Below are 23456 nucleotides of genomic sequence, written 5' to 3' on the forward strand. Positions count from 1 at the left end.
GAACCTGCTGGCTGGTTCTCGGGTGCAACAATGGGCTAGCGTGGCATGGAAGCCTTGCTTCCAGCTCATGTCATGGAACCCAGGATAGTGTCAGGGTGCTGGATGCCAACTGAGGAAGTCCGCTGGGGGTCAGGACCGCTGTAGGCCTCTCTTCTAGAAGGAATCTCTCCCAAGTCAAGGCTTATGGGAATGCTGGGCTATGGGCTGGGAATCTGCACGTCTAGCCAGCCACCCTCACCCCTCCGCCTCCATCCAAGCCTGCAGCTGCTGGAGCCTCCCATGTTCCCTGAGCCACTGCTCCATGTCTCTTCTCTCTCTGCAGGGAGGAGTGAAGGTCCTCATCACAGGCCCGTGGCAGGAAGCCAGCAATAATTACAGTTGCCTGTTTGACCAGATCTCCGTGCCCGCATCCCTGATTCAGCCTGGGGTGCTGCGTTGCTACTGCCCAGGTGAGGAGGCTGTACCAGCAAGGGGGGGAGGAAGGGGGGGCGGAATGAGACAGTAGACTCTGAGTCAGCCTTGGGATGACCTTGAACAAGTCATGTTGAAGAAGTATGCCCACACGGTCTATTCTATCATCAGTTGGGGTTCACGGAGCCCGTATCAACTGGGAATGCCAGGCATGCTCCATGGGGATTGTGGAGAAAACATAGCAAAGGGACTATTTAAAGACTCAGTTTGTCAGGTGACATAGCCAAGATGGCTCCAGCTGGAGCTGAGCCAAAGTGACAGACAAGATCTGGTCCACAGTAGGGCTAACCTCGCTCCTGCACCAGCCCAGGCCCACCTGCCGCACAGGGAGCTCAGGACCCTGTGTTCACAATACTACTTCGTCTGGGGCACAGGGCGGAGGGGCTCAGGGAAGGCTCCCATGTGTCGGGGCTGTGGGGAGCCACGTGGGGTGGGGTGTCATGCTAAGAACAAAGAATACAAGCTCCTTTGAGAGACTTGCCCAGGGAAAATGGTAAGCACACATATGTTCTGGTTCCAAGGCCCCAGAGACTCGTGGGAATTCCGCCAGAGCCCTATGCCCTCTGTGTCTGTCCCCTCTCTCCCCACCCCAGGCTTCAGCACCATCTACTTCATAGAGTCTTCAGCACCCCTGTTTACCTGAGAAGTTTCTCAGTGACCTCAGATATACAGGCATGTAAACTTGGTAAACAAATCAGAAACTGATAACAAACCATAAAGAAATGTATCCTAAGACAATTATTTGATATTCATATAATTTTATCATCTATTAAAGATGAAATCAAATTTGCATCCTAACAAAATAGATGGGGTTTGTTTATTTTTTTCACAAAATATCAAATCTTGGCTGTTTGGTCAGGTGGCGATGGTACACACCTTTAATCCCAGTACTCAGGCAGATCTCTGTGAGTTCGGAGTCAGCCTGATATACATAGCTAGTTCCTGGATAGCCAGGGAGACGTAGGGAAACCCTGTCTCGAAAAAAAAGTCTTGACTCTTTGATACTAAAGAGCATAGAATATCTTCAATATTTTCCAGTTGATCAATACCTTGATTTTATAATCATCGATGCTGAGAATGACAATTTGCATAAATACGTAGTTCAAAATGTGAGCAGTTTGTTTATGGTCGCTTTAGAAATTGTTGGAAGTGTCATCCTAAGCCCAGGCCAAAACTCATTTAATGATTTTTTTAATGAAACTAATCAGCAACTCACAAAGCAATCTCTGAAAGCAAACATTTTAATACAACACAATCCAAATGGACTGATACTTACGGGCTGAGGGATGACAGGGAACATTTAGTCTGTTTTCAGTAATTACGCTGTGTTTCTGTAAGAGCAGAGAACTTGGTATGAGCCGTAAAAACACCGCAGTTCCTAGAAGACACGTCCCGGATCAGAGCTAAAGTATCTCAGGCAGTGTTTGCTGGTGGATGCGTCATGACATCCGTGCAGAGCAAACCACACATGCTGTGTGTGCAGAACCACGGCTGTGGTAAAGTCATTTGACCCAACATGGGCAGGCGCTGCCAGGAGCAGCTGGGAGTCACTACGCATTTGTGTTGAATTTTTGGTTATTGAGTGTTTAGAAACCTTTTACGGTTACCACACCGCTTCTCGCTGTGCCGTTCCATTTGGCAACACCCTATGGCATCATGACCCGCAGTTCAGAGAGCTATGATCTACTTAGATTGGCATCCCTGTCTGACTAGCTCACCTTTGACCTCTGGCCGTATTGACTTCCCCATTATCCAATGTGCCCCATGAAGGCAGAATACTGTGTCTTTCTTCACCACTGTTGTGTCCCCAAGGCTAGTAAAGCACCTCGGGGTGCTGGGGGTCTGTGAAGAGGTCTCCAGGAGTTTGGAAGCACTTTGGAAAACACGAGCTTTCTGTTTGCTTGGGCGAGACTGGGGAAATCTTTGTCTCAACCTCCCACGTGGCCAGATGGGTGGGCAGCTGGTCCACCTAGCCTGGGCAAGGAACAGGAGAGGCAGAACAAGGAGGATGGGGTGGGAAGGGGCAGAGGGACATCCTCTTATCTGAAGCCAGAGAGCTTGGATAGGAAGAGTACTGCTAGCAGGGGGCCAGGATGGGGAAGAAAAGTAGGGATTCCCGGGCAGAAGCAGGCTGGCCAGGGTTGTGTGGGCCAACATGGATTCCCTACAGTCCGCTGTGGTCTCTCCTCACTGCTTGCCTGACTTTCTCACCCTGTCTCCTAAGTGAGACTGTGGAGCTTACAAACCAACCATTCCTCCTCCCCTATTTCTGCCTCCTCTCCCTTTCCTTTCTCTTCCCGCCCCTTCTTCCTCCCTGCTTCTCATCTTTTTCCTAGCCCCTTATTCCTTCTCCCTTCGCCCCCACGTTGCCTTCCTCTGCAACCCATCAGATCAGAATGCCCTGCTTCAGGGGGATTGGCATCAAATGCCCAGCTCAGCCTAGCACCTCCTTCACTCTACATGCCTCAGGCAGCCAGGGCTGGTGCCTATAGCAGTCTCCCATTGCCGACCCAGCTCCCCTCAGCGCCAAGGCTGTCTCCAAAGGGCCTACCCAGCCCCAGGTCCTCCCAGCAGTACTGCTGAAATTGGACAACAGCCATCCAGATGGCCACCCTGTGCTAAGACAGCCCATCCTAGTGCGGAAGAGAGGGCGGGATGCTATTAAACCGTCCACTGTGCACCTGCTGTGGAAGGAGCCTTGCCTGGTCCATAAATAGACGCCGCTTCCTGTACCTGGCTAAATCCCTCGACCTTGCCTCAGGTTCCTGACAAAGGACTGGGCTTTGTGTGACCTCTGCATGGTATCCCAGGTCAGGACTCAGAGGATTCTAGGGGCTGGAATCAGTCCCACCCAGATAGGTCCTGGTCGACCACGTGTCGTTTGTGTGACTTCACCTTGGAGATTTGTGTCTCTGAACCTTGGTCTTTTGAGGCCTCCTTCCAGATGGCTGGGTGTGGCACGCCCCTTGACCAGCAAGCAAGAACAACCACAAAGTCGAGGATTCTTCTCAAATCACACTTTATTGGAGCCTCTTGGTTGAAGGGAGAGCAGGAAGCGAGAGAGAGCAAGAAACAAAAGAGAACAAGGAGAGAAAAAGAGAGAGAGAGAGAGAGAGGAAGCGAGAGAGAGAGAGAGAGAGAGAGAGAGAGAGGGGGGGCCAAGCGGCATCTGCTTATATAGGTTGAAGGGACTCGGGTACTGTCCTGATTGGTGAATACCAGTCTGCTGATGCCCGAAGCCTCGGGATTGGCCAGGGACAAGGCTCAATTGCACGTGTACAGGCAAAGGGCGCTCAGCCCCACGCGGCAATGCCAAATAAGGACTTGATTACCTCCAAGCTGCAGGACTGCCGGTGCCATCTTGTAATGGTGATAATCGGCCGGCTCCTTACAGCTGGGAACATGAAACAACCAAGGGTCACAAGCTCTTGCCTCTGGCACTCCTCGCACAAAGGCAGCAAGGGGAGGGAGCCAGGGCTATTCTTGTCTCTTCAGGTAGTTCTCATGACCTTGCTGCACTCCGGGGTCCCAGTGCTAATCCACAGAGTCCACCCAGGCAAGACAGTAGCACTGGGATGCTTCTAAAATAGCCTGTCTCCAACCAGATGCCACAAAACTAGAGGCTGAGAGTCGTGACCTGACCGCTGGCACTTCCTGTTGGCAGCCAACCTCACAGAGCATATCCCGTGAGGATATATCAGTTTTAACATCCAGTCTGAAACAGGTCCTGTTGGGTGTACTGATTGATTGATGATTGGTTCACTCATTCCTTATTTCATCATTTCCAAATCACTTCTAAGAGTCTCCTGCTTGCCATGGATTGAGTAGATGCCTAGACTGAAGCCCCCAGGAGCCCCTGGCTCAAAGAGCTTCTAGCCTGAGTCAAGTCAACCAACCTCTCCCTTGAGAGGTGATACCGGCTGCTAGGGATGTCATCCTGGGGTCTCCCAGAGGAAACTGAAGCCGATCTTAACAGATAACACCAGACACTAGAACCAAACTGGCCTTGCCAACAAGAAGGGACTCAGAGGCAGGTGAACAGAAGCCAGGCCACCTTAGAGGCTGAGTTAGAGAGAGGAGGCACAGAGGACACAAATGCCAAGCTCCTGGCAGCCTGGTAACCCGACAGAACAGAACCCCTCCAAGTTCACCCTATCACTGCAACGCTAGACACTTGGACTGGGACTGTCCTGAGCCCAGAGGCTGTCAGTCAAGCCAGGCTACCCAGCAAGGCCAGTTGCCGTAGAATAGAGGCAGAAGGTGGAAGAGTCTACCAAGATGTCTGAGGGCTTGCAAGCCCCACCTGGTCTCCTAGGAAGTCGTTAGAAGGCAAAAGATGGAACTCAAAGTGAGCAGAACACAGGTTAAGACAGCCCACTCAATGGAGCTACCGATGATTAGAACCAGCTCTTGACAGGGACTGGAGGGCTGAGCATGAAGAGCTGGGCAGAGAGGGTCTCGGCGACTGGGGGCAGACGCTCTGCTCCAGGGAGACAGAAAATAGCAGAGGAACGAGGAGATGCAGTGAGGGCCAGTGGAGAGGGGATACACAGTAGCAGTTCTTTCCTGGGCATCAGTGGCGCATCCCCTGGAGGCTGGCAGAAGGATGGCACCGAGCCAGTCTTGGAAAGGATGGAAGATAGGTTCACAACAGGCCGAGGATGAGGGGGTCACGGAGGCTCTGAGGCAGGGAGAGGAGAGGTGTGGCACATTGGAGTCTGATTTAATTGTACTCGCATGGGAAGTCAATGGTTTTAGGCAGCAGAGTGATTTGGTCTAAATTATGTATTTAAAAGATGATTCTGAACTGGGTGTGCTGGCACCTACCTTTGATTCCAGCATCAGGTGGTGTGGGGGGACCAGAGGCAGGTGGATCACTTAGTTTAAGTGATCTACAGAGTGAGTTCCAGGCTGGCCATACAGTGTTACCCTGCCAGATAAATAAATAAATAATATTAAAGATTAGTTTTGAAGGAATGGGTTAGGAGTAACAATAGCCTAAATGGGAAAGCCAGGGGAACAGGGCTAAGGGTAGGGTGACTTTTAGAGAAAAAGACTCCCCTGGTAACCTCTAAGGGTGCTGCAAGACAGCCCACCCACCTTGCAGCAGGAACACTGTTGCCTTCAGCAGGGGGCCCTTGTATATGGTTCTTCTGTGCAGAAGCAGAAGCTGTGGAGACAAGAATGAATGGGGCTGAGAACTGCTGATTGGTTGTCTGAAAGGGAGAGAGGAAGTCAAGGAAGCTGGGTCTGATACCACCAACACAGTGGTAGCACCCCTGCCCCCCTTCCTCCCCCCCTCCACCCACATCTCTGGGGATGGTGGGAATGCCCGAGACTCTGCTCTGTTCAGCAGCTTGGGAGTTGTGTAGATATCAGGACAGTGGCAAGAGCAATGTCCTTGGCTGGACACTGAACACCAGAGAGGCAGCTTCCCCACCTTGAGAGCAGAGCTCCTTGGGATCACACGAAGAATTCCCGTAGCCCTTCCTTCCTGTTGGCAAACCAGGCACGTCTGTAGGAGAGAATAGTAACCACGGTCTTGGAGTTTTGCCCGGGGATGTAGTCGGATGACTCTGGGTATCACTGGGGATCCCTGTCCAGAGAAGCACCGTGGGAGGTCCTAAATGACCCCCACTACCATGGGTCCCATCCTGCCAGGGAGCAGAGCAGGCAAACCTACTGGTCACACTTGGATAGTGATATCCCTGAGCCCTGTTTTCTACATACACCTCAGTTGGAGAGAGGCCACCACCCATGAGTTGGGTTTCCCATCGGAAGTGGAATCTGCAGATGTCCTCTGAGGGAAGCCAGAGCTTTGCCCTGTCCTCAGGAGCAGCTGACTTGGATGGCTTCCTCATGCCCGTAGGCTTCTGAAAGCCAAGAGCCCAGACAGTAACACGATCCCATGCGTCCTCCCTGGAAATCCGGCCGACTGGCTGGGGGTGGCCCTGAGTATTGGTGTCCCAGCTCCAGAAAAGCAGTACCCAGAAAACATAACCTGAACCCCTATTAGGGGAAGAAGCCCTAGCATAGCCACCGCTGCCTCCGGACATTTTGGGGGGACTACAGTACAGCCTCTAAGATATCACTGGAGACCACAGAACAGCTGCCTCCACCCCGGCAGAAGTATTTCTCCTCCTCCAGCTGGCTTTTCTCTTGCCCTAACGAGAACATTTTCATCCATTTATTTAGCTCATTCAGAAGTCGTTGAGCCCTGTGTTTGCACTAGAATACAAGCTCCTACTTTCCCAAAGCCATTGGAAGGCAGGGTACGATTTGAGCTCGCATCTCTGGCTCAGTAGCTACCTGGCCCCCAGCATCTCAGGCCAACAGGGACACCATAAGAGCCACAGATGAAGCTCTGGCTGCCAGCAGGAGGCTGAGGAGCTCCTAAAACACTGGGGGTGTTACCTGAAGTGAGTCAGGACACGGCTACAGGAAGAGGCAAAATAAATACCAATCCTCAGATGTTCCTGACCCTGGGAAGGATGGATGGGACAAGCCACCCGTGCTGAACTCAGGTCCCTGTCCACCCCAGGCAGCACAGTTAAAACCACAGAGGCTTTCCGGATGTGGTGGCACATACCTTTAATTCTAGAACTCAGGGGCTGAAACAAGCAAATCTCTAGAAATTTGACAACAGCCTGAACTACGGCGTTCCAGGTGAACTAGGGCTATATACAATGAGTACCTGTCTCAAACAAAACAAAAAACTAACAAGCAGAGGGTCCTCCAGGGATCCCAGTCAGAGACCTGCTGAATCTGGAGCCCAGAGTTTTCCCAGAAGTGACACCCTTGGGCCTTGTGGAATAGGCAGGCATGGGCAGGGTTAATAGTTGGTTGTAACTGAAAGAGAGGTAACGAGGAGGGGCCCTCACCCTGACTTCTCTCTTTCTTTCAGCCCACGACACGGGTCTTGTGACCCTACAAGTTGCCTTCAACAATCAGATCATCTCCAACTCAGTGGTGTTTGAGTACAAAGCTCGGGCTCTCCCCACACTCCCTTCCTCTCAGCACGACTGGCTGTCACTGGACGGTAAGAATGGCATTCTGGTTACCTTTTTGGGTATAGAGGGAGAAGAGCTGGTGTGTAAATGTGAAAAAAGAAGGATCTGGAAGAGAGGGGCAGGAGGGGTGTCAGAGTTGGCCAAAGGAGGACCTGCTGAGTCTCCCTTGGACTATGAGTATATCCCATCAGTCAGCCTGTGTCTGGTCCCCTCTTTGGGACAGATGAAGTATGTGAAGCTGGCTGTGGCTGTCACTCCTGTCAAGGTGTCTGAGTAGTTAAGCTCCTGGGAGTTATGTGGACCCTAGCAGCAAGTTCATACAGCTACTATGGGCCTCTAGTGCTGCTTCTGTATTTCCTACAGGAAGAAGGGGGCATCCTGGAGGCATGGCCCAGCCCTCCACCCCCCAGCAGGGTAGCAATGTAGGTGCTGTGGGAGCACCTCAGGCCCAAGCTTTATTCAGATTCAGAGGTTTGGGTGGCCTGGCTGTGAACCTGATATCACTGACTAGCCAGGCCGCCTCCCAAAAGCTCACCACCCTCCACCCCCACCCACTCCCACCCCCCCACCCCCCGTCATCCTGGCTTCTTGGCTGTTTTTATTTAAGCCTCTGCCCTGTGCAGTTTCTAAGGCAGGCCCAGGCTCATGACCATGGCTGAAAGTATATTGCAAAGGAGATGGTAGGAATTGCTAGCCATGGAGGGGCAGGGGCTCCAGGGGCAGTGGGCTTGGCCTTGAGTTGATGAATAGGTTTCTTTTATCCAGAGGGCAACAAAATCTCTGCAGGAAAAGAAAAAGACTAAGGTAGGTTCCAGGGTTAGAGGCTTCCTGTCTTCCCCTTTGACATGATGCAAGATGCTCTAGAGCTGGCAAGCCCTGGGGTGGGGGGTTGCAAAGGGTACAAATCCAAGACCCTAGTATCTAGAGAGGTCATGGAGGTGACAGTCTATGGGGTACCTTTGTTGGAAGCTGCAACAGTGCTTAGATGTTGAAGGGCTATGTACCACTCACACACAGTAACCATGTTGCCTTCTGACTTCAGCCTTCCTCCTATTGGATGCTGGTTCATACCCGATACACACAGGACTTTCTAGAGCTCAGTGTGTTCAGCCTAACCTTATCCCTGCCCCTGCCCCCATAGCCACAGGATATCTGGCAGCCTCCCTGGCCCATGAACTCTCCGGAGCTACTCCCAGAGGTGGTTTGGGGTCATCAGGCATCTGTACCCTGGCAGCACTGCCTGGGAGCACCGTGCTGGTGTTGGCAACATCCCTGACTGAGGCCGGAGCCAGTATGAGTCGATGACCTGCAGTATGTAACAGAGAAGGGCAGGGTGACCAGGGGCTCCTGTTCAGGAAATCCGGTTTCAGTTTTGCAGAACAAATGGGGAATGGAGCAGGAAGCTCTTACAGAGCCCTGGCTCTCCCGGAGTGACCCAGTCAGCTTTATGAGGGTGGAACCCAAGGATGCTAGGACCAGCATAGAGCCCTGTCTTGAAAGCAGAGTCTCAGGCTAAGCAATACCTTCAAGCACACGAGACATTCGCTGATCCCTGGAAGCCCAGAAAGCCAGGTATACCTATTGATGCTTATGACTAATGGAAGGCAGGGTAGGATACTGCGGGAGCAGGGGGCGGGGGTTAGCCTGATTTCCTACCTTATAACAAACACAACCCTGGGTCCTAGACCTGCGGCTAGGCTGGGTACCTGCTTCCAAGCAGTCTTCTGTTTCGAGACTGAGTTCTCTCTTCTTCAGGCCTCCAGGCCGAAATACCCCCACCCCTTGGCACGAGGCAGGAAAGATAACATCAAGACCAGAGCATCTGAGCAACGTTGACTTTGTGTTACCATCCAGGACCCAGTTAGAACCCTAGCTCCACATGTATGGGAGTCACTCTGAGGGACCAGACTGGTTGGGAAAGGTCAGGCTGCTACCCACGAAGGCTCAGAAGCACTACAGAGGGACCTGGTGGCATTCCTATCCCTTTGTTCTTGGCCAGCAGTTCTTTCAAGTAAGGGGAGGGGAGAAGAGGTGGGGTCAGCCGGACTATGTGACCCCCACCTGGCTGGGAATCGGGGACCTTCCCGGCTTCTTGTAGAACTCCTAAATGAATGTGTGTAGCTTGCCCACCATTTTACCCGTCTGATGGTCCGCGGGGGGAGGGGATCAGCGCCGAGACCGCCTGCAGCACAATCTGCCCCAGTGCTGGAGACAGCTGAGACAGCCAGCAGGAGGGCGGGGGTCTCCTGGCCTCCCGCCAACCGGTTGGCTTGGCAGTGAGCTTTGTGTGGAGGCAGATGTTGCAGCGGCCAGGCGTTGGTAAGCTTCTCCCTTCCCTCCCTCTCTCGGGTCTCTGCAGCTTAGTCCCTGCCTCGCCACGGTCACTGGGCGCCTTCTCCAACACAACTCACCAGACAGCAGCGGGGACGTGTGTGCAAAGGCGGGGGGCGGGGGCGAGTAGACTGCGGCACTCGGAGATTTGGGGCAAAGAGGGCGGGAAGCGCGCGCGGTGCACACACTCCCTCCCACCCCCTCCAAGCGCGCGGGCACGCGCGCATAGCCGCAATGCGGGGTCTTTTCTCACAGCGGCTAGTGACGCGGGTCCCGTGGGGTTACAGTGCACGCTGACTGCCGGAGAACAGCGGGCATTCATAGGAAGAGTGCGAAACCCTTCCTAGCAAAGAAAGGGGATGGTGGGGATGCGCAAAATCGCCAGGATTGCAAGCTGTTAGCTATACTGTCCCTGCTGACTGGCATCGCCCTTCTCCGACTCTGGGGGGCGTTCTTTGCCCCTCCCCTGCTGCAGAGCCGAGGACTATTTGGGGACGAGAATTTCTGCCTTCACTGATGTTAAACAATGAACTTGTTTACCAAATTCAAGGCCAGGTGGGGGCGCCTGGTCCGCAGCACTGAGCAGAGCACCAGCGCGCAGATGCGCGATGCGCGTGCACGCAGCAGCTGCGGCTCCGCCTTTGTCCTCGCAGCAATCTTTGTCCCCGCTGCAGTCTTTGTCCCAGTGCTCGGTCTTTGTCTGCTCTGCAGATTTTGTGTGCGCAGCCCCGCCCTACAGAAAGCGATTTTCTTCTAGGTAGGGTTCGGTGGCACAGTCACTTTATGTCCCCAAACCTCCACAAAGACAAGACCAGCAGGCAGGGTTGCAGAAGGGGGGAGGCGCAGATACCGCAGTTGAGCGCCTTCTGGACTTACCACGCCCTCTCAAGACCTACGGAGTTTCTCCAGACCAGTTTCCCCACTGGGCGCTGGGCACAAAGCCATGTCTGCTGAGACCCCATTGCACAGGGCAGCCGTGGTAGCGTGCAATACCTAGTTGTGTCATGACTGCATTCATGAACCCCAGTAGGTGCAGAGAGGACTAAGGAAAACCGAGTGTTAACCCGCCTTAGTGCTCCAAAGCTTTCCAAAGCTTCAGGAAAGGCCCCTTGAAAGCTAAGCAGGCAGGCTCCAGCCAGGCTTAGAGGGATGAAAGGGGTATGGGAAAGCCTCCATCTTTGCCTTTCCAGTCTCTGATACTGCCACTTTTGCCCTTTCTTCCCGAGGTCCAGACGCAGAATAAGTGTCCCAGGTCATTTGCACTCCAGGACCCCAAGATGGTCAGAGCAATAGAGCCTGCAAAAGGTTCCTGCTCCAGGCTGGAGGTAGGCAAACCTTGAGGTTTGTCTCTCAGGAAACTGTCTGGGTAGGGCTTCTGGGAAGCGTCTCCTCTGCCTGCCTGCCTGCCTGCCTGCCTGCCAGGGCTGTGCCAAGATCTAAGGCTAACCCATCTGTATTTGTGTTCACAAAGAGAGGCAGCCCAGGCTACTCACCACTCCAACCCTGGGGGTGACACAGCAGGCACTCATCTGGTCACAGACATTAGGGTACCTCTAGGTGGCCTCTGTTTCCGGAAGAAACAGTGAGTGGAACCTGTGAGTGTCTTGTCTCCCCCCCACCCCCACCCCATCAGCCATTTGATTATCCTGAAGGGTGGGCTGAGGAGATTCACAGGCTCCCTGCCCCCACTCCTAACCCCGCTGTCTCCTTGAACCTTCCTAAGCTGCTTCTCTGACAGCAGAGAGAACTAGAGTGAGACATGGATGCCACTCTCCTGGGCTGGTCACCTGGACAAGTCTGATGACTTCACCCTAGGGAGGGAGGGGCCTTGTCATCTCAGGCAAGGAGGAAGCTGGAGCTGGGAGCTCAGGCTTCACTATCCAGGCCCCTGCTCCCCATGCTAACCTCACAGGCCCCTGCTCCCCGTGCTAACCTCAAGCAGGCTAGAGATCTCCTTCAGCTCACAGGGCAGAGGAGATTATTTTCTGACACATAGATGCACATACCCCTCTCCCAGAACCCTGGCTTTGGCCTTTCATCTGGAAGACCCAGACCCTGTTTAGAGACATAGAAGAAAAAGGCAAGGCCTGGCCTCCTAGTTCCGTCTAGTCTGACCTGCCCTCTGTGCAAGCAGATGGGAGAAATGCAGCTGCCTCTGAGCTGTGATATTGCTGTGAACAGGCCTGGCTCTGGTATGTGGTCCCCTCCTGGCTGGCTTATAACTCTAGCCTGTGCCCACCAGAGCTGGGGGATCACACAGACGCAGATATACACTGCATTTGATCACACAGATGCAGATACACTGAATTCGATCACACAGATGCAGATACACTGCATTCGATCACACAGACATAAATACACTGCATTCAAGCCTGAGACTACAGAAATCTAGGGATCTAGAGACCCTGTGTGCAGTCTGGCTGTGGCATGTGCTCCTGAGGGGCATCTGGGACACTTTGTCACAGGATGGCACTCTATGATGAATGGACCCAGGTCCTCCTAGACCAGTCTGTGGCTCCCCACTGTACAGCCCACCTTACCATCATTCATCCTCATGGGGCCTTCTGGGTGACATGGAAGAGAACAGACATGGGTAAGGAGAGACCCAAGACAGTCCAAAGGTGTCATTTCCCCACATGGTGGAGAAAGAGACAAAAGTTAATTTTGTAAATCATAGCATAGAATACAATATTCACAAGAATGTGTTTGTTTTTTTAAACGTATAGCCTTGGCTGGCTTGAAACTATGTAGATGAGGCTGACCTAAGCCTTTAGAGACCCACCTGCCTCTGCCTTCCAGCCCTAGGATTAAAGGTGTACAACATCATGCCCAGTTTCCAATACTTTTAGAGAAAAGACAGCAATGGTTAATTGTTTTGACTTAGATAACAGCTCTGAATGCTAGTCTGGTTAAAGCCTGGAAGCCCAGGATCATCTTGTTCCTCCTCTAGGGTCACCATAGTTTTACTGACATCAGAACTAGCCAGCGACAGTGGGAGCTTCCCAAGTCTATCTGGAGTGGGCTTTGTTAAGTATTTGGGTCTCTGAATGCTTTGTGTAGAGCAGTAACCTTGGGGACACAGGTGGCAGCAGGATTTGTTTGAGGCAGTCTTACACAAGGGTCTTGGAGCTGAGTGGTAAGAGACGTCTCCCTCTGAAGTCCAGCCAGTGTCTTGTTCCATGTCTCCTCACTCCTTCCTGTTCAGTGTGGGGTCCACATCACAGATTGTGGGGTGAAGCATAATCTTAATTGATTTTATCAATAAAAATCCTGGAGTCAAATATTATGGTGAAAGCTGAAAGATCAGAAAAGTAGAGCAGTCAGCCACCAAGGACTTCTCACCTTTACTAAATCTCAGACTGAATGGAGGCTCCTGCCTCTATGAATCCTCAGACTGAATGGGGGAGATCCTGTCTCCACCTGCTTAATATTCCTGCCTCCACCTCCCTAGTGCTGGGATTAGAGGTGTGAGCCATCACCACCGACTCTGTTTCTCTTTTAGACTGGTTCAATTTCGTGTAGCCCAGGGTGGCCTTGAACTCCTGATCTTCCTGCTTCTTCCTCCCAAGGGCTGGGATTAAGGGTGTGTGACACCTCTGCCTGGTCTCTATGGCTAACTAGTAGCTAGCTCCACCCACTGATCTCCAGGCAAGCTTTATTTGTCAGAACACAAACAAAATAGCATACAACCGTGGTGAACTAGTTTCCTCTGACCAAAAGCAACTTGGCTGGATGGGGGGTACATTTATTTGGTTTATACTTTCAAGTCAATATCCATTATTCTGGGTAGTATGAGCAGGAACTCAAGTAGGAGCTAAAAACAGAAACCATGGAGGAAGACTTCTCGCTAGCTTATGTTTAGTTCACTTTCTTTCCTACCCAGGACCACCTGCCCAAGAGATGGTGATGCCCACAGTGGGCTGGGCACTCCTACATCAATTATCAGTCAAGACAGCCCTATACAGACATGCCCACAGGCCAGTCTGACCTGAGTAATCCCTTAATTGAATGTCCCCTTTCAGGTGACTCTAGACTGTATCAAGTTGGAGTTAAAGTTAACGCGGACTGAGATGCAGGTCCGCCTGCTTGGGCCCTGTGTTTTGTTGTGTGCTTTCTTCCTTCTGAGGGTGAGAATCAAGTCAGTATCCAGATGGGAGAGCATCTGGGCTATTGAGGATCCTAGTCAGGCCATCTGTTGCCCCTGTACCTGGGACCAAGGGAAAGTAGCATCCTGCTGTTTACATCTGGGACCACACTAAGTGGATTTGTACAGAGCTCCTTTCTGTAACTAGAACACATTTCCTTGAAGCTACTACACCTTGCCTTCTTGCAATAGTAACAAATTGTATCCTGCCAAAAAGGGTCATTCAGGAAAAAGGCCAGCCCCTGCAGAGGCCAAAGAAACAACCATTACTACCTCAGCCCAGCTACTTGGGGGGAAAAGCAAAGAATGTATCATGGAGGAAGCCCAAGAACCTGGCAAATGCCGGCTAAGTTGTAGACCTGGCTCTCAGTCACTGGTGGATGAGCTGGCTGCCTCCCAGGCCTGTGGAAGAAAGGCACTGACCCTCCAAGGGGCACCATCAGTAACTGTTCTTTGACTACTGAATTCTTCTCCTATGGCTACTATATAGTTACCATAAATGGCAGAAATGGACATCTGAGGTCCAGGGCAGCAGGGCCAGGCTCCCCTCAGAGGATGTAAGGAAGAGTTCTCTGTCATCTCTCCCAGTGGCAGATGACTGCTAACATCCTTTGTCACCCAATATAATGTGGCGATATAACCCAGTCCCTGCCTCCACTGTCACGTGGTCATCTTCCTTCAACGTGTCTCTGTTTTCTTGTAAGGAGCCATCTGGTCATTGTGAACTCATCTTGACTGATCATCTCTGTAAGATAGATTTGGGAAAACATGCTGAGCTTCAGACAGACAACCTGGTGCACCATCTCCTGAGGACTTGTGTCCAGGGGCACCCAGAAGAACCCTGTGGTGGCTTGCTATATTCTCGCTAGTCTCTGGCTTGGCAGAGTATTCAGTTGGCAGAGCTGTTTGGGGAGTCCCAGGAGGCAACAAGGAGGCCTTGTTGGAAAAGGCGTTACCAGGGGTGGACTTGGAGGTTTTAAAAGCCTGTGCCATTCCCAGTGTGCTCGCTGCTTCTTTGCGTTCGAGATGTGAGCTCTCAGCTGTTCTGTCACCGTGTCTGCTTACTGCCACACTTCCCTGCCATGATGGTGATGGGCTCTTATTACTCTGGACCATGAACCCAAATAAACCCTCCCACGAGTGGCCTCGGTCACGGTGCTTGAGCACAGCAATGGAAAAGCAATGAATATAAACACCCAGCGTGGTCCTTGCTCTCTTCAGCTGTGCTGAAGGCGAAGTGACCTGCAGAGAACACAGAAGCCTCAGGAGGGTTTGTTCTCCATGAGGCGGACTGGATGTGGTAAGGTATGCAGGAGGGCGCAGCCCCACACCTAGAAGCCAGCCCTTCCAGCTGTCGGTAAAGGGCACGTGGCTCCACACAGTGGAGAGCATTTATTTCGCGGACCCTGGTGTAGTCTAGAAGAAAGGAAGCCACGCTGGCACAAGGATGCTTTCCCATTTGTGGCAGAAAAGGCGCTGTCATTCCATTTCTGACCCCTCCCCCATCCACATAGCATGCACATGTGGACCAGGATAGCCCTTGCCAAAGTTACAGGTCCTTGTTGACCTCGTGACCCTTAGGTCCTTTGACCCCTGCTAATTGGTCCTTCCTCTTTTGAAGCCCTTTTGCCCTAATTTCTGGACCTTCACACTCTCTTTCAGTTCCTTCCAACTTCCCTGCATGTCACTACCTCCTCTTTCTGGAAAAGTCTATAAGTGCCTATATAGTTGGCTTCCTTCTTTCTTTATCCCCTTTCCCTGAGGACTCAATCTCAGCTCTAGCTCACTGTGTCATCTACCAGTGGCTTCTTCTCATTGCTGTGACCAAAGAAGGATTTTGGTGGTGATGCTGGTGCTGGTGGTACTGGTGGTATTGACAGTAGTGGTACTGGTGCTGGTGCTGATGGTGCTGGTGGTATTGGTGCTGATGGTGTTGGTGGTATTGACGGTGGTGGCACTGGTGCTGGTGGTTCTGGTGGTAGTGACGGTGGTGGTGCCGGTGCTGGTGCTGGTGGGATTGGTAGTGGTGGTGCTGGTGGTATTGATGGCAGTGGTGGTGGCAGTGACTTCAGAAGATTTAATTCCATCATTGTGGAAAAGTCATGCACGGTGGTGAAAGATGAACATGTTGTCCAATCAGGAAGCAAAGTGCCACGGCCAGGACTGGGGTCAGACATAGCATTCAAGGACTTCCCTCAGCAACCTGCTTCTAGCCAGGCATATGTCTCTAAGGGTTCAGAACCACCTCCAAACAGCACCACCGACTAGACACCCAGTATTCAAACACAAGACCACAGTGCGTTATGGCCACAGCTCAGTGTGCCTTCCCGGGCCTAGAACTGTCCGACTGCTCAAAGGACACAGCCCCATTCAGACTTATCTTGGGCAACAGCGTGTTCCCAATGGGACTCATAACGGTTTTCATGTTGCTTCCTACTTCCCGCCCTTCTTCTTGGCTTTTCTGATGGACTCCGGGAGGATCACTCCCTCCCCCATAAGCCAGCTCCAGCCTTGTACCTTTCTCTCCTTCCTTTCTTTCATGTTTCCTGCTTCTCCCCGTCCCCAGCACTGCTGTCATGTAGCCCGAAATAGCTGTGCACGTCCTAGCCCGTCTCCTGGCCTCCTTCCCCTGGGGCCATTCATTCTTCCATCATCCAGTAAATATGTGCTAAGCCTCTGCCGGGTGCCAGGCACTGGTCTAGGCTCTGGGGAGTCTTAATTATCCCTGGGGTTTATAGTCCAGTGAGGAGAAAGACAAAAAAACAAGTTGCAAATGAAAACACCAGCTGGCAATGAGTGCTGAGCAGAAACGTTGGGCTGTCTGATCTGGGAGAAGGTTCCGGGCAGGTGTTTTAGGTTGAGGGGGTGGATGAGGTAAGAGAGGCCCCTATGTGAGGTGAGATGTGCCGGGGAGGGGGGATAGAATTCTGTTCACAGGAAGAACATACTAGGCAGAAAGATTCTTAGGAGGATGGGAACTAGCTAGGCGTTCTAGAATACCTGGGAAAGAATAAAGGAAGGGAAGGAGAGGGGAAGGGAGAGAAAGGGAGGGAAAGGGAGGGGAGGGGGAATGCAGGGAGAATCAGCCCTAGAGGCCAGCCGTGCCAGGCCACATGAGGTCCATCATCCAATGTAGGGAGTGAAAACTCCATCCAGGGTTGGTAGGGAGCTGCCGCAGAGCTCAGGAGTGTGCTAAGTAGATGAGGTGGCATGCCCAGGTGTTTAAGTGGGTGACATGACATGTTCAGGTGTGTTTCCAGGCCATCCCAGCCGCTGTCTGGAAAATGCGCTGTGTCTCCATCTGCAGGCTCCCTTCGCAGGGAGGGGCCCGAGCATCAGTTTAGGCAATGGATGACAGCAACTCTGACAAAGCTTGTGACAATCTCAGAGATACTGGCTTTGAGTGGCATTTGGAGGTAAAATCAGCGGTCCTGCTGGTGATTTGGACTAAAAGGATTTGGAGGAAAAGAACTAAGTGGGTTGATGCCTAGATTTGGGCCTTTAACACCTAGGAGGGCAGAGGCTTGTTTCCTGGGGTGAAGAAGACTGAAGAAGCGCATTTGGGGGCTGGAGGAAATGTAGAATTTGGTTTTGGTGTAACTGGTTAGGCAGGGACACCAAGGTCACAGTTGGCTTTGAAGGTCTGGAGACGATGGAGAATGAAATACAGAACAGAAGTGAGAGTTTGGAATCATGAGTTTATGGTTGGTGTGGTGATTATGTGTGATTTCCCCATTAAAGGTATAGAAATAGAAGCCTCTGTGGTGGTAACCGCGGGCTGGACCCCATAGTGATAGTGGAGGCGCACACCTTTAATCCCAGCACTGTGGAGGCAGAGGCAGGTAGATCTGAGCTCCAGGCCAGCCTGGTCTACAGACCAAGTTCCAGCACAACCAGGGCTACAGGGAAGCCCTACAAAAACAAAACAAAGCACAGGCCAGTCTGACACTGACCCATAAGCAGAAGAGGAGCCGGCAAAGACACTGTGTAGCCATCAAGCTGGGTGGAAGAAGACTTAGAGGATGGGATCCCAAGGAGGCAGAGAAGAAAGTCTTGGTCATCCACATCCAGTGCCTCGTGGAAGAGGGGAAGATCATCCAGCCATCGAGATCCATGTCTTGGAAGAAGCTGGAAGAGTCAGGGGAAGTCCAAGCAGGTTGGGGCAGGGCAGCAGAGGGCATGAGCCACTCAGACTTACCTAGTGGGAAGCTCCTGTGCCTCCCACTGTCCTCACCCTCTCCAGCGGTCTGTGGGCACAAGGAGGAGAGCCTCGTAGTCCTGTGTCCACCCAGAGTCCCAGAGGGACCCCTCCTCATTCTTCCCATAGGGAATTGAACCCAAATAAGGAACAACTAATGATTCATCCCCACCCAAATAGCATGCTGATGTCAGAGCAGGAGAGACAGCTCCAGTCTCCTGGCCACTGGGTGCTGCTGGAATGTAGGGTCCTGCAGGTATGAAGACTGCCAAGCAAGTCTGCAGCGTGGCCAGTCCGCTCTACCACTTGCTGGCTTCTGGGGGCTTTCCTAAGTCAGGTTCTGGGACAGCATGGGGATGCTGGTGTGTAGATCCAGCAGCAGAGAGACCTGGCCCTGTGACTGGGAATCTGAAGAACAGCAGCCACAAGGAAGCCAGGAGGCAGGAGGCAGGGGGCAGGTTGGCACCTCTAGAGACTTTGAGAGCAAAGAGGAAGGGGACCTCTCCCAGGCAATGCAGCTCCAGGCAAGACAGAGGGGACAGCGCTCAGCCTCTGACTGGAGTCAAGGCCAACACCTCTCCTTTTCAACGCACCAACACACACGCACATGTCTGGTCCTGTCTGCATAGTCTAGTGACCTTGTCTCCTCTGTGACACCAGGACATTCCGAACAGTCTGATAGACTTCAAGCCAGCTTCCTACACTGCAGTCATGGCCCACTGCGAAGTAACCAATGACATGAGCTGTTTTGAAAAAATGTTTTAGATGTTTTCCAGCACAGAGTGAAAAGCATCAATATACAAAAACCAGTCTATGGCCCACTTAAAGGAAGCATGGGCCCCAGAAGAGTAGTGACCCCAAACCAAACCATGGCTGACCCAAACGGAAGCCTCCTAATAGTTCTTTCTGCACGATGCCCTCCCTTCCACTTGCTTCCATCTTTCCATCCCATGACCAAACATCCCTAGGCCCCTGGAGACATGCGGGCAGAAGAGAAGGAAGCTAACCAGAAGCCTGGAGCTTCTAGCAACATAGGTTAAAGTTTCTTTACCAAGGTCAAGGGTCACCAGAGGTGACCCAGCTGAATGAGCTGATGCTGTCTGCCAGCATTCACACCAGCGAGAGAGATGGAACCTGACTCCATCTCTCCATCAGGTGTCATGTGCCAAGGGACCAGCTCTGTCATCAGCAGATGGGGAAATCCCCAGTGGAGGCCTCTGAGGGACTTTTCTCCTGCTGAAACCTGAGATGTGTACAGAGGACTCTGCCCCGCCCTCTCCCCCAACGTGGTGGTACTTTGGGGCGTCAGTCTTGAACCAGTTCACTGGCACCAAGCTGCAGTGCCTGGTCTGGAGACACATGGAAGAAGCTATCAGTCTTCTGAGTCACTGTCCTGGTTGCTGCCTGCCCAGCCAGGGGTAACAGCCACATTCAAATGTTCACCATGCCCCGGACTGCATCCACAGAGTGTTCCTGTGGATTCACTTGTCCTGACTTTCCAGCAACCTCCCAGGTCCTTGTCCATAGGAAGGTACTCAGACAGCAGAGTGAGCAGATGGTACAGGGAGCAGTGACACAGTGGCCCGCCTCCTGACCTCTGCACCATGAGCATCTATTTTCCCGGTCTCTCCCAATCCCTGTGGTGCTGCCCAACCATTGGCTCCTGCACTTGGAGCATGCTCTGTCCCAAGTTCCCGTTCACTGCTCCGTGAAGAAAGCTTTCTTCTTCTGCCTTCCCACAATGCTCTGTAAATCCCTTCATTAGCAGTTTTCCCCTGAAATCATTCACTGGAGTAGAGTATATCCCCATAGGTGCCTGGTGCTGTTCCAATGCTGGGAATCGGAACAGGTGAAGATGGGTTGATGAGGTTCCTGTACTTTCTGTCAAGTGGAGGGAAATCCAGACTTAACCAAAAACTCAGGATGCTTAGAACAGGGGCAGGATTCCTCAGTGAGGTCCAGGAGGGATTTGTTGAAGAAATGACCTTTGAAGAGATCAAGAAGAAGAGAAGACGTTGACTCCATGAAGACAGAAGACAAAAACATTCCATACATAGGAGCTCTGTGATGGGAGGGAGGTATTGGTGAAAGCCATGAGATGGGAGGGAGGTGGTGTGTCAGGCTGGAGCTGACTGGGACACTCAGCTTGAAGAAGCATTGAACAGATCGAAGAAGCCCTGAAGCCCACGAGGTAGACCAGTTGCTTGCTCTGATGCAAGATGGTGGTTCTGAGAAGGCACCGAGTCAGGAAACAGTGAGGGAGGTGACATCAGTAGGACCTATGGGTGGATTGCCTGTGGGCTCTATTCAGTTTGGGGACTAGTCATGAGTTTGGTGGAGTTTTATTGAGGGGTCTTTGAGCTATTTGTGAGAAAAGTCAATGAACTAAGTGGACGTAGACATTAGAACCCGTGGAAGTTGACAAGCAGAGACAGGTCAAGTGTCTGCATGGAGTGCTACTAGATGGAAGGAGTCAGTGGATGTGAATAAAATTGACAGAGGCAAGCATATGGCTGAGTCCCAAGCACAGGGATTTAATTAGCATTGTAGCAACATCTGCCATAGAGAATCTTGATCATTGGTTCTTCGAGGGATGGATGTGGGTGAATTGATGGATGAATGGGTGAGCAGGCGATTATGATGGATGGGGAGGGAGGTGGTTGGGTGGATGGATGGGCTGATGAGATGGATGGATGGGTGGGGAGGTAGGTGGGTGGATGGATAGGTGAGTGGGTAGATAGATTAGTGGCTAGATTAATGAGTGGATAGATGAATGCACCAATGGATAGATAGAAGGATGGCCTAGTGCTGTCTTCACAGCCTTCATCCTCACTGCTTACTTTGGCTTCCTGCTATAGCAGTCTCATGTCAGAACCAGGCTGGAGAAGGGTGTCCATTAGTAACTTTTCCAGTCTCTGTCTCACCGGACAAGCTTCAGACAAGTGGCCCAAGACAGGAATATAGGCATTTGATGGCACTTGGTTGAATGTGCCATCAGAGCTTTCAAGAGGACAGAGCATTCTCCCCTCAGCTCCCTGGAGGTGGGGAAGTAACAGACAAGCAGTTCCCTTTCTTCAGATTCAGAGCCAGCCTCCCTCTGGCCATCAGAGCGGAAGGAAGCTTTCTAGGCAAGACCTTGTCAAGTCACCGCATGGTGCATTGCCATCCAGGAGGCCTTCACTGACCCTCTGTGGCACTAACTACAAGCTCAGAGGATCCTAAGAGCCCTTGATAAATTACTAAAAGCACTTGAGCCCTCATCAAAGGCTGTTAGCCTCGCGCAGTAGTCTATTACCACAGAAGGATACGATTACAATCAGCCATAGCCACAGCACCTAAGTCTAGCCAGGTACCAAACACGGAGCTTCCATTTTCTTCTGAACATGTCGTCATGAGCAACATTGCTTTCCTGGCACTGACGTGTGGCAGTCAGAGAATTGCCAGGGAGATATGATCACCAGAGCCTCAGCCTTCAGAGTTTGTATCGAGGCTCTACCATACAAGCTCCACAATCAGCTGATGCTGTGGTGACACTGAGTCTCACGGTTAGTCTCTTGGCATGCTGTTGCTGAACTAGCCTGTGACCAAAGATGCCCCATACAAACAAACACACTGCATAGAATTCCAAGGACTTAGAGATCATTTCCCAGTCGGCGAAGATAAAGGCTACATACATACCTTCAACTGCATGAAGTGGATCCCCCCCTTGTCCTGCCCCATGTGTCCTCACCTGCCTCCCCTACTCCTCACCCCACAGATTAGATTCTTTATGTCTGTCTTCATCGAGGGAGAAAGGATGTCACATATCCCTTGTGCTGTCACTTGTTTTTAAAGCATTGGCCCTAGAAAGATCTTGTCTAGCATAGGCAGCTCTTTAGGGACACATTTTATCCAGAAAACATAATTCGAATGAATATTCTGTCTTCTATGGAAAATAGCATGCACAGCTCAGTTTTCCCTGGGCTGCAATGTGAAATCGAATGGATTATAGATCAGTCCACCTAGATGTGAAATTAAATGAGAAACTTCAGGTGTATTGTTAGCCAGGGTTATTACTCTAATATATTGCTTCAATCACGTCTTTAAATTACTCATCTGTACAGCAGCCCTGAAAGGAACCTGTGTCTCACTTCCATCCACAGACAGCCCCCCTGACTAGAGCAATGTAAAGTGTTCTCCCAAAGGGCCCTCTGCTGCAGTGGGCTTATGAACAGCTCTTCCTCTTGCCCCTCCCTTCCTCCTCCTCTCCCCAAGTTGGGACCCATGAGCCTGGGAAGAGCTAGAATTAGTGACCTCACCTGTGTGGCTGACCTCAGGCAGTATCTCTCTGATTCCCCCAAACACTGATAGGAAGGGATCTGGCTTTGCAAACGGTGACCAGCTGGTGTAGATGGAAAAGAGCCTTCCCGCTTAGTAATTCACCTTTCAAGGAAAGCAAATAGAGGTGCAACAGTCAGCCGTCTTTTACCATGGAGACGGTTCAATACAATGCTTAAGGCATCTGGCGGTGTTTATTATAACATCGGAAGGCTGGGCCTTGGCTGTCTAGCAACAGTTAAAACCAAGGAACCAGGGTAGAAGGCTGCAAATGGGGCCTGCATAGGGGCCTAAGGAGCCATGGCAGAAATACTGGGAACACAGTCCTGGAAAGCTAGGCTTGGAGCCTGCATGGGGGGGGGAGGCTAAAGGAGCCCTTGCAGAAATGCTGGGAGCACAGTCCTAGAAGGCTGGACTTGGTGCCTTTGAAGCCCCAGTACCCTAGGATTTGGCAATCACTGATGATCCCTCACTGTTTTGAGATAGAGTCTTACTCTGTAGCCCACGCTGGTCTTGAATTTGTTGCAATGCTCCTGCCTCAACCTCCCAAGCACTGGAATTGCAAGCTTATGTACCATCGTGCCTAAGCAGATCCCCACCACCACACACACACTTTGGAAAATATCAGGAAAGAGCAAGCTCTGAGTGGAGAAGACAGGAGTAGAGCAGTTTGGAACTCCAAGGCATCCCTCTGCTCCAGAGGCATCCCATCTCGTCTTCCTCTCTTTCTTCCTGCCCTCACACCCAGTTTTGTTCTGTTGTTGCTGTGTTAGGGACTGAGCCCAGGATCTCATGCACACTGTGCATGTGTCTATCTCTGCACTGTAGCCTTGGACCTAACATTTTCAGTCCCAGGAAGAAATGAGTGGGTGTACGGGCCTCCTGAACAGAAATTAAAACCAAGGGGGCAGGAGGGTGGGGTGTGTCTTGTTCCCGTGGCAGGTAGGGCGATCAGGGGTGCTGGAGGGGAGCCCTAGGTGACAGT

At 51.9% G+C, this 23456-nt stretch overlaps 1 protein-coding gene and 1 long non-coding RNA gene across 11 annotated transcripts in view; one reads left to right on the forward strand and one right to left on the reverse strand.

Moving 5' to 3' along the window:
* The window catches only part of Camta1 (calmodulin binding transcription activator 1), an 832857-nt gene that overhangs the window by 751213 nt on the left and 58188 nt on the right, over positions 1-23456 (forward strand). For all 10 annotated transcript variants that reach the window (XM_087906830.1, XM_087906831.1, XM_087906832.1 and 7 more), the window contains 2 exons: positions 323-449; positions 7376-7510. In XM_087906830.1, the coding sequence (XP_087762956.1) occupies positions 323-449; positions 7376-7510 (262 nt within the window). The remainder of the gene's footprint in view (positions 1-322; positions 450-7375; positions 7511-23456) is intronic.
* On the reverse strand, positions 12691-16856 carry LOC125387949 (uncharacterized). Its single transcript, XR_007228048.3, has 3 exons — positions 16474-16856; positions 14451-14701; positions 12691-13107 (listed from the first exon to the last, which is right to left on the reverse strand). It is a non-coding gene; the product is annotated as an uncharacterized LOC125387949 (long non-coding RNA).

The sequence above is a fragment of the Myodes glareolus genome, chromosome 6 (genome assembly GCF_982192425.1).
Source record: "Myodes glareolus chromosome 6, mMyoGla1.1, whole genome shotgun sequence".
NCBI lineage: Eukaryota > Metazoa > Chordata > Mammalia > Rodentia > Cricetidae > Myodes > Myodes glareolus.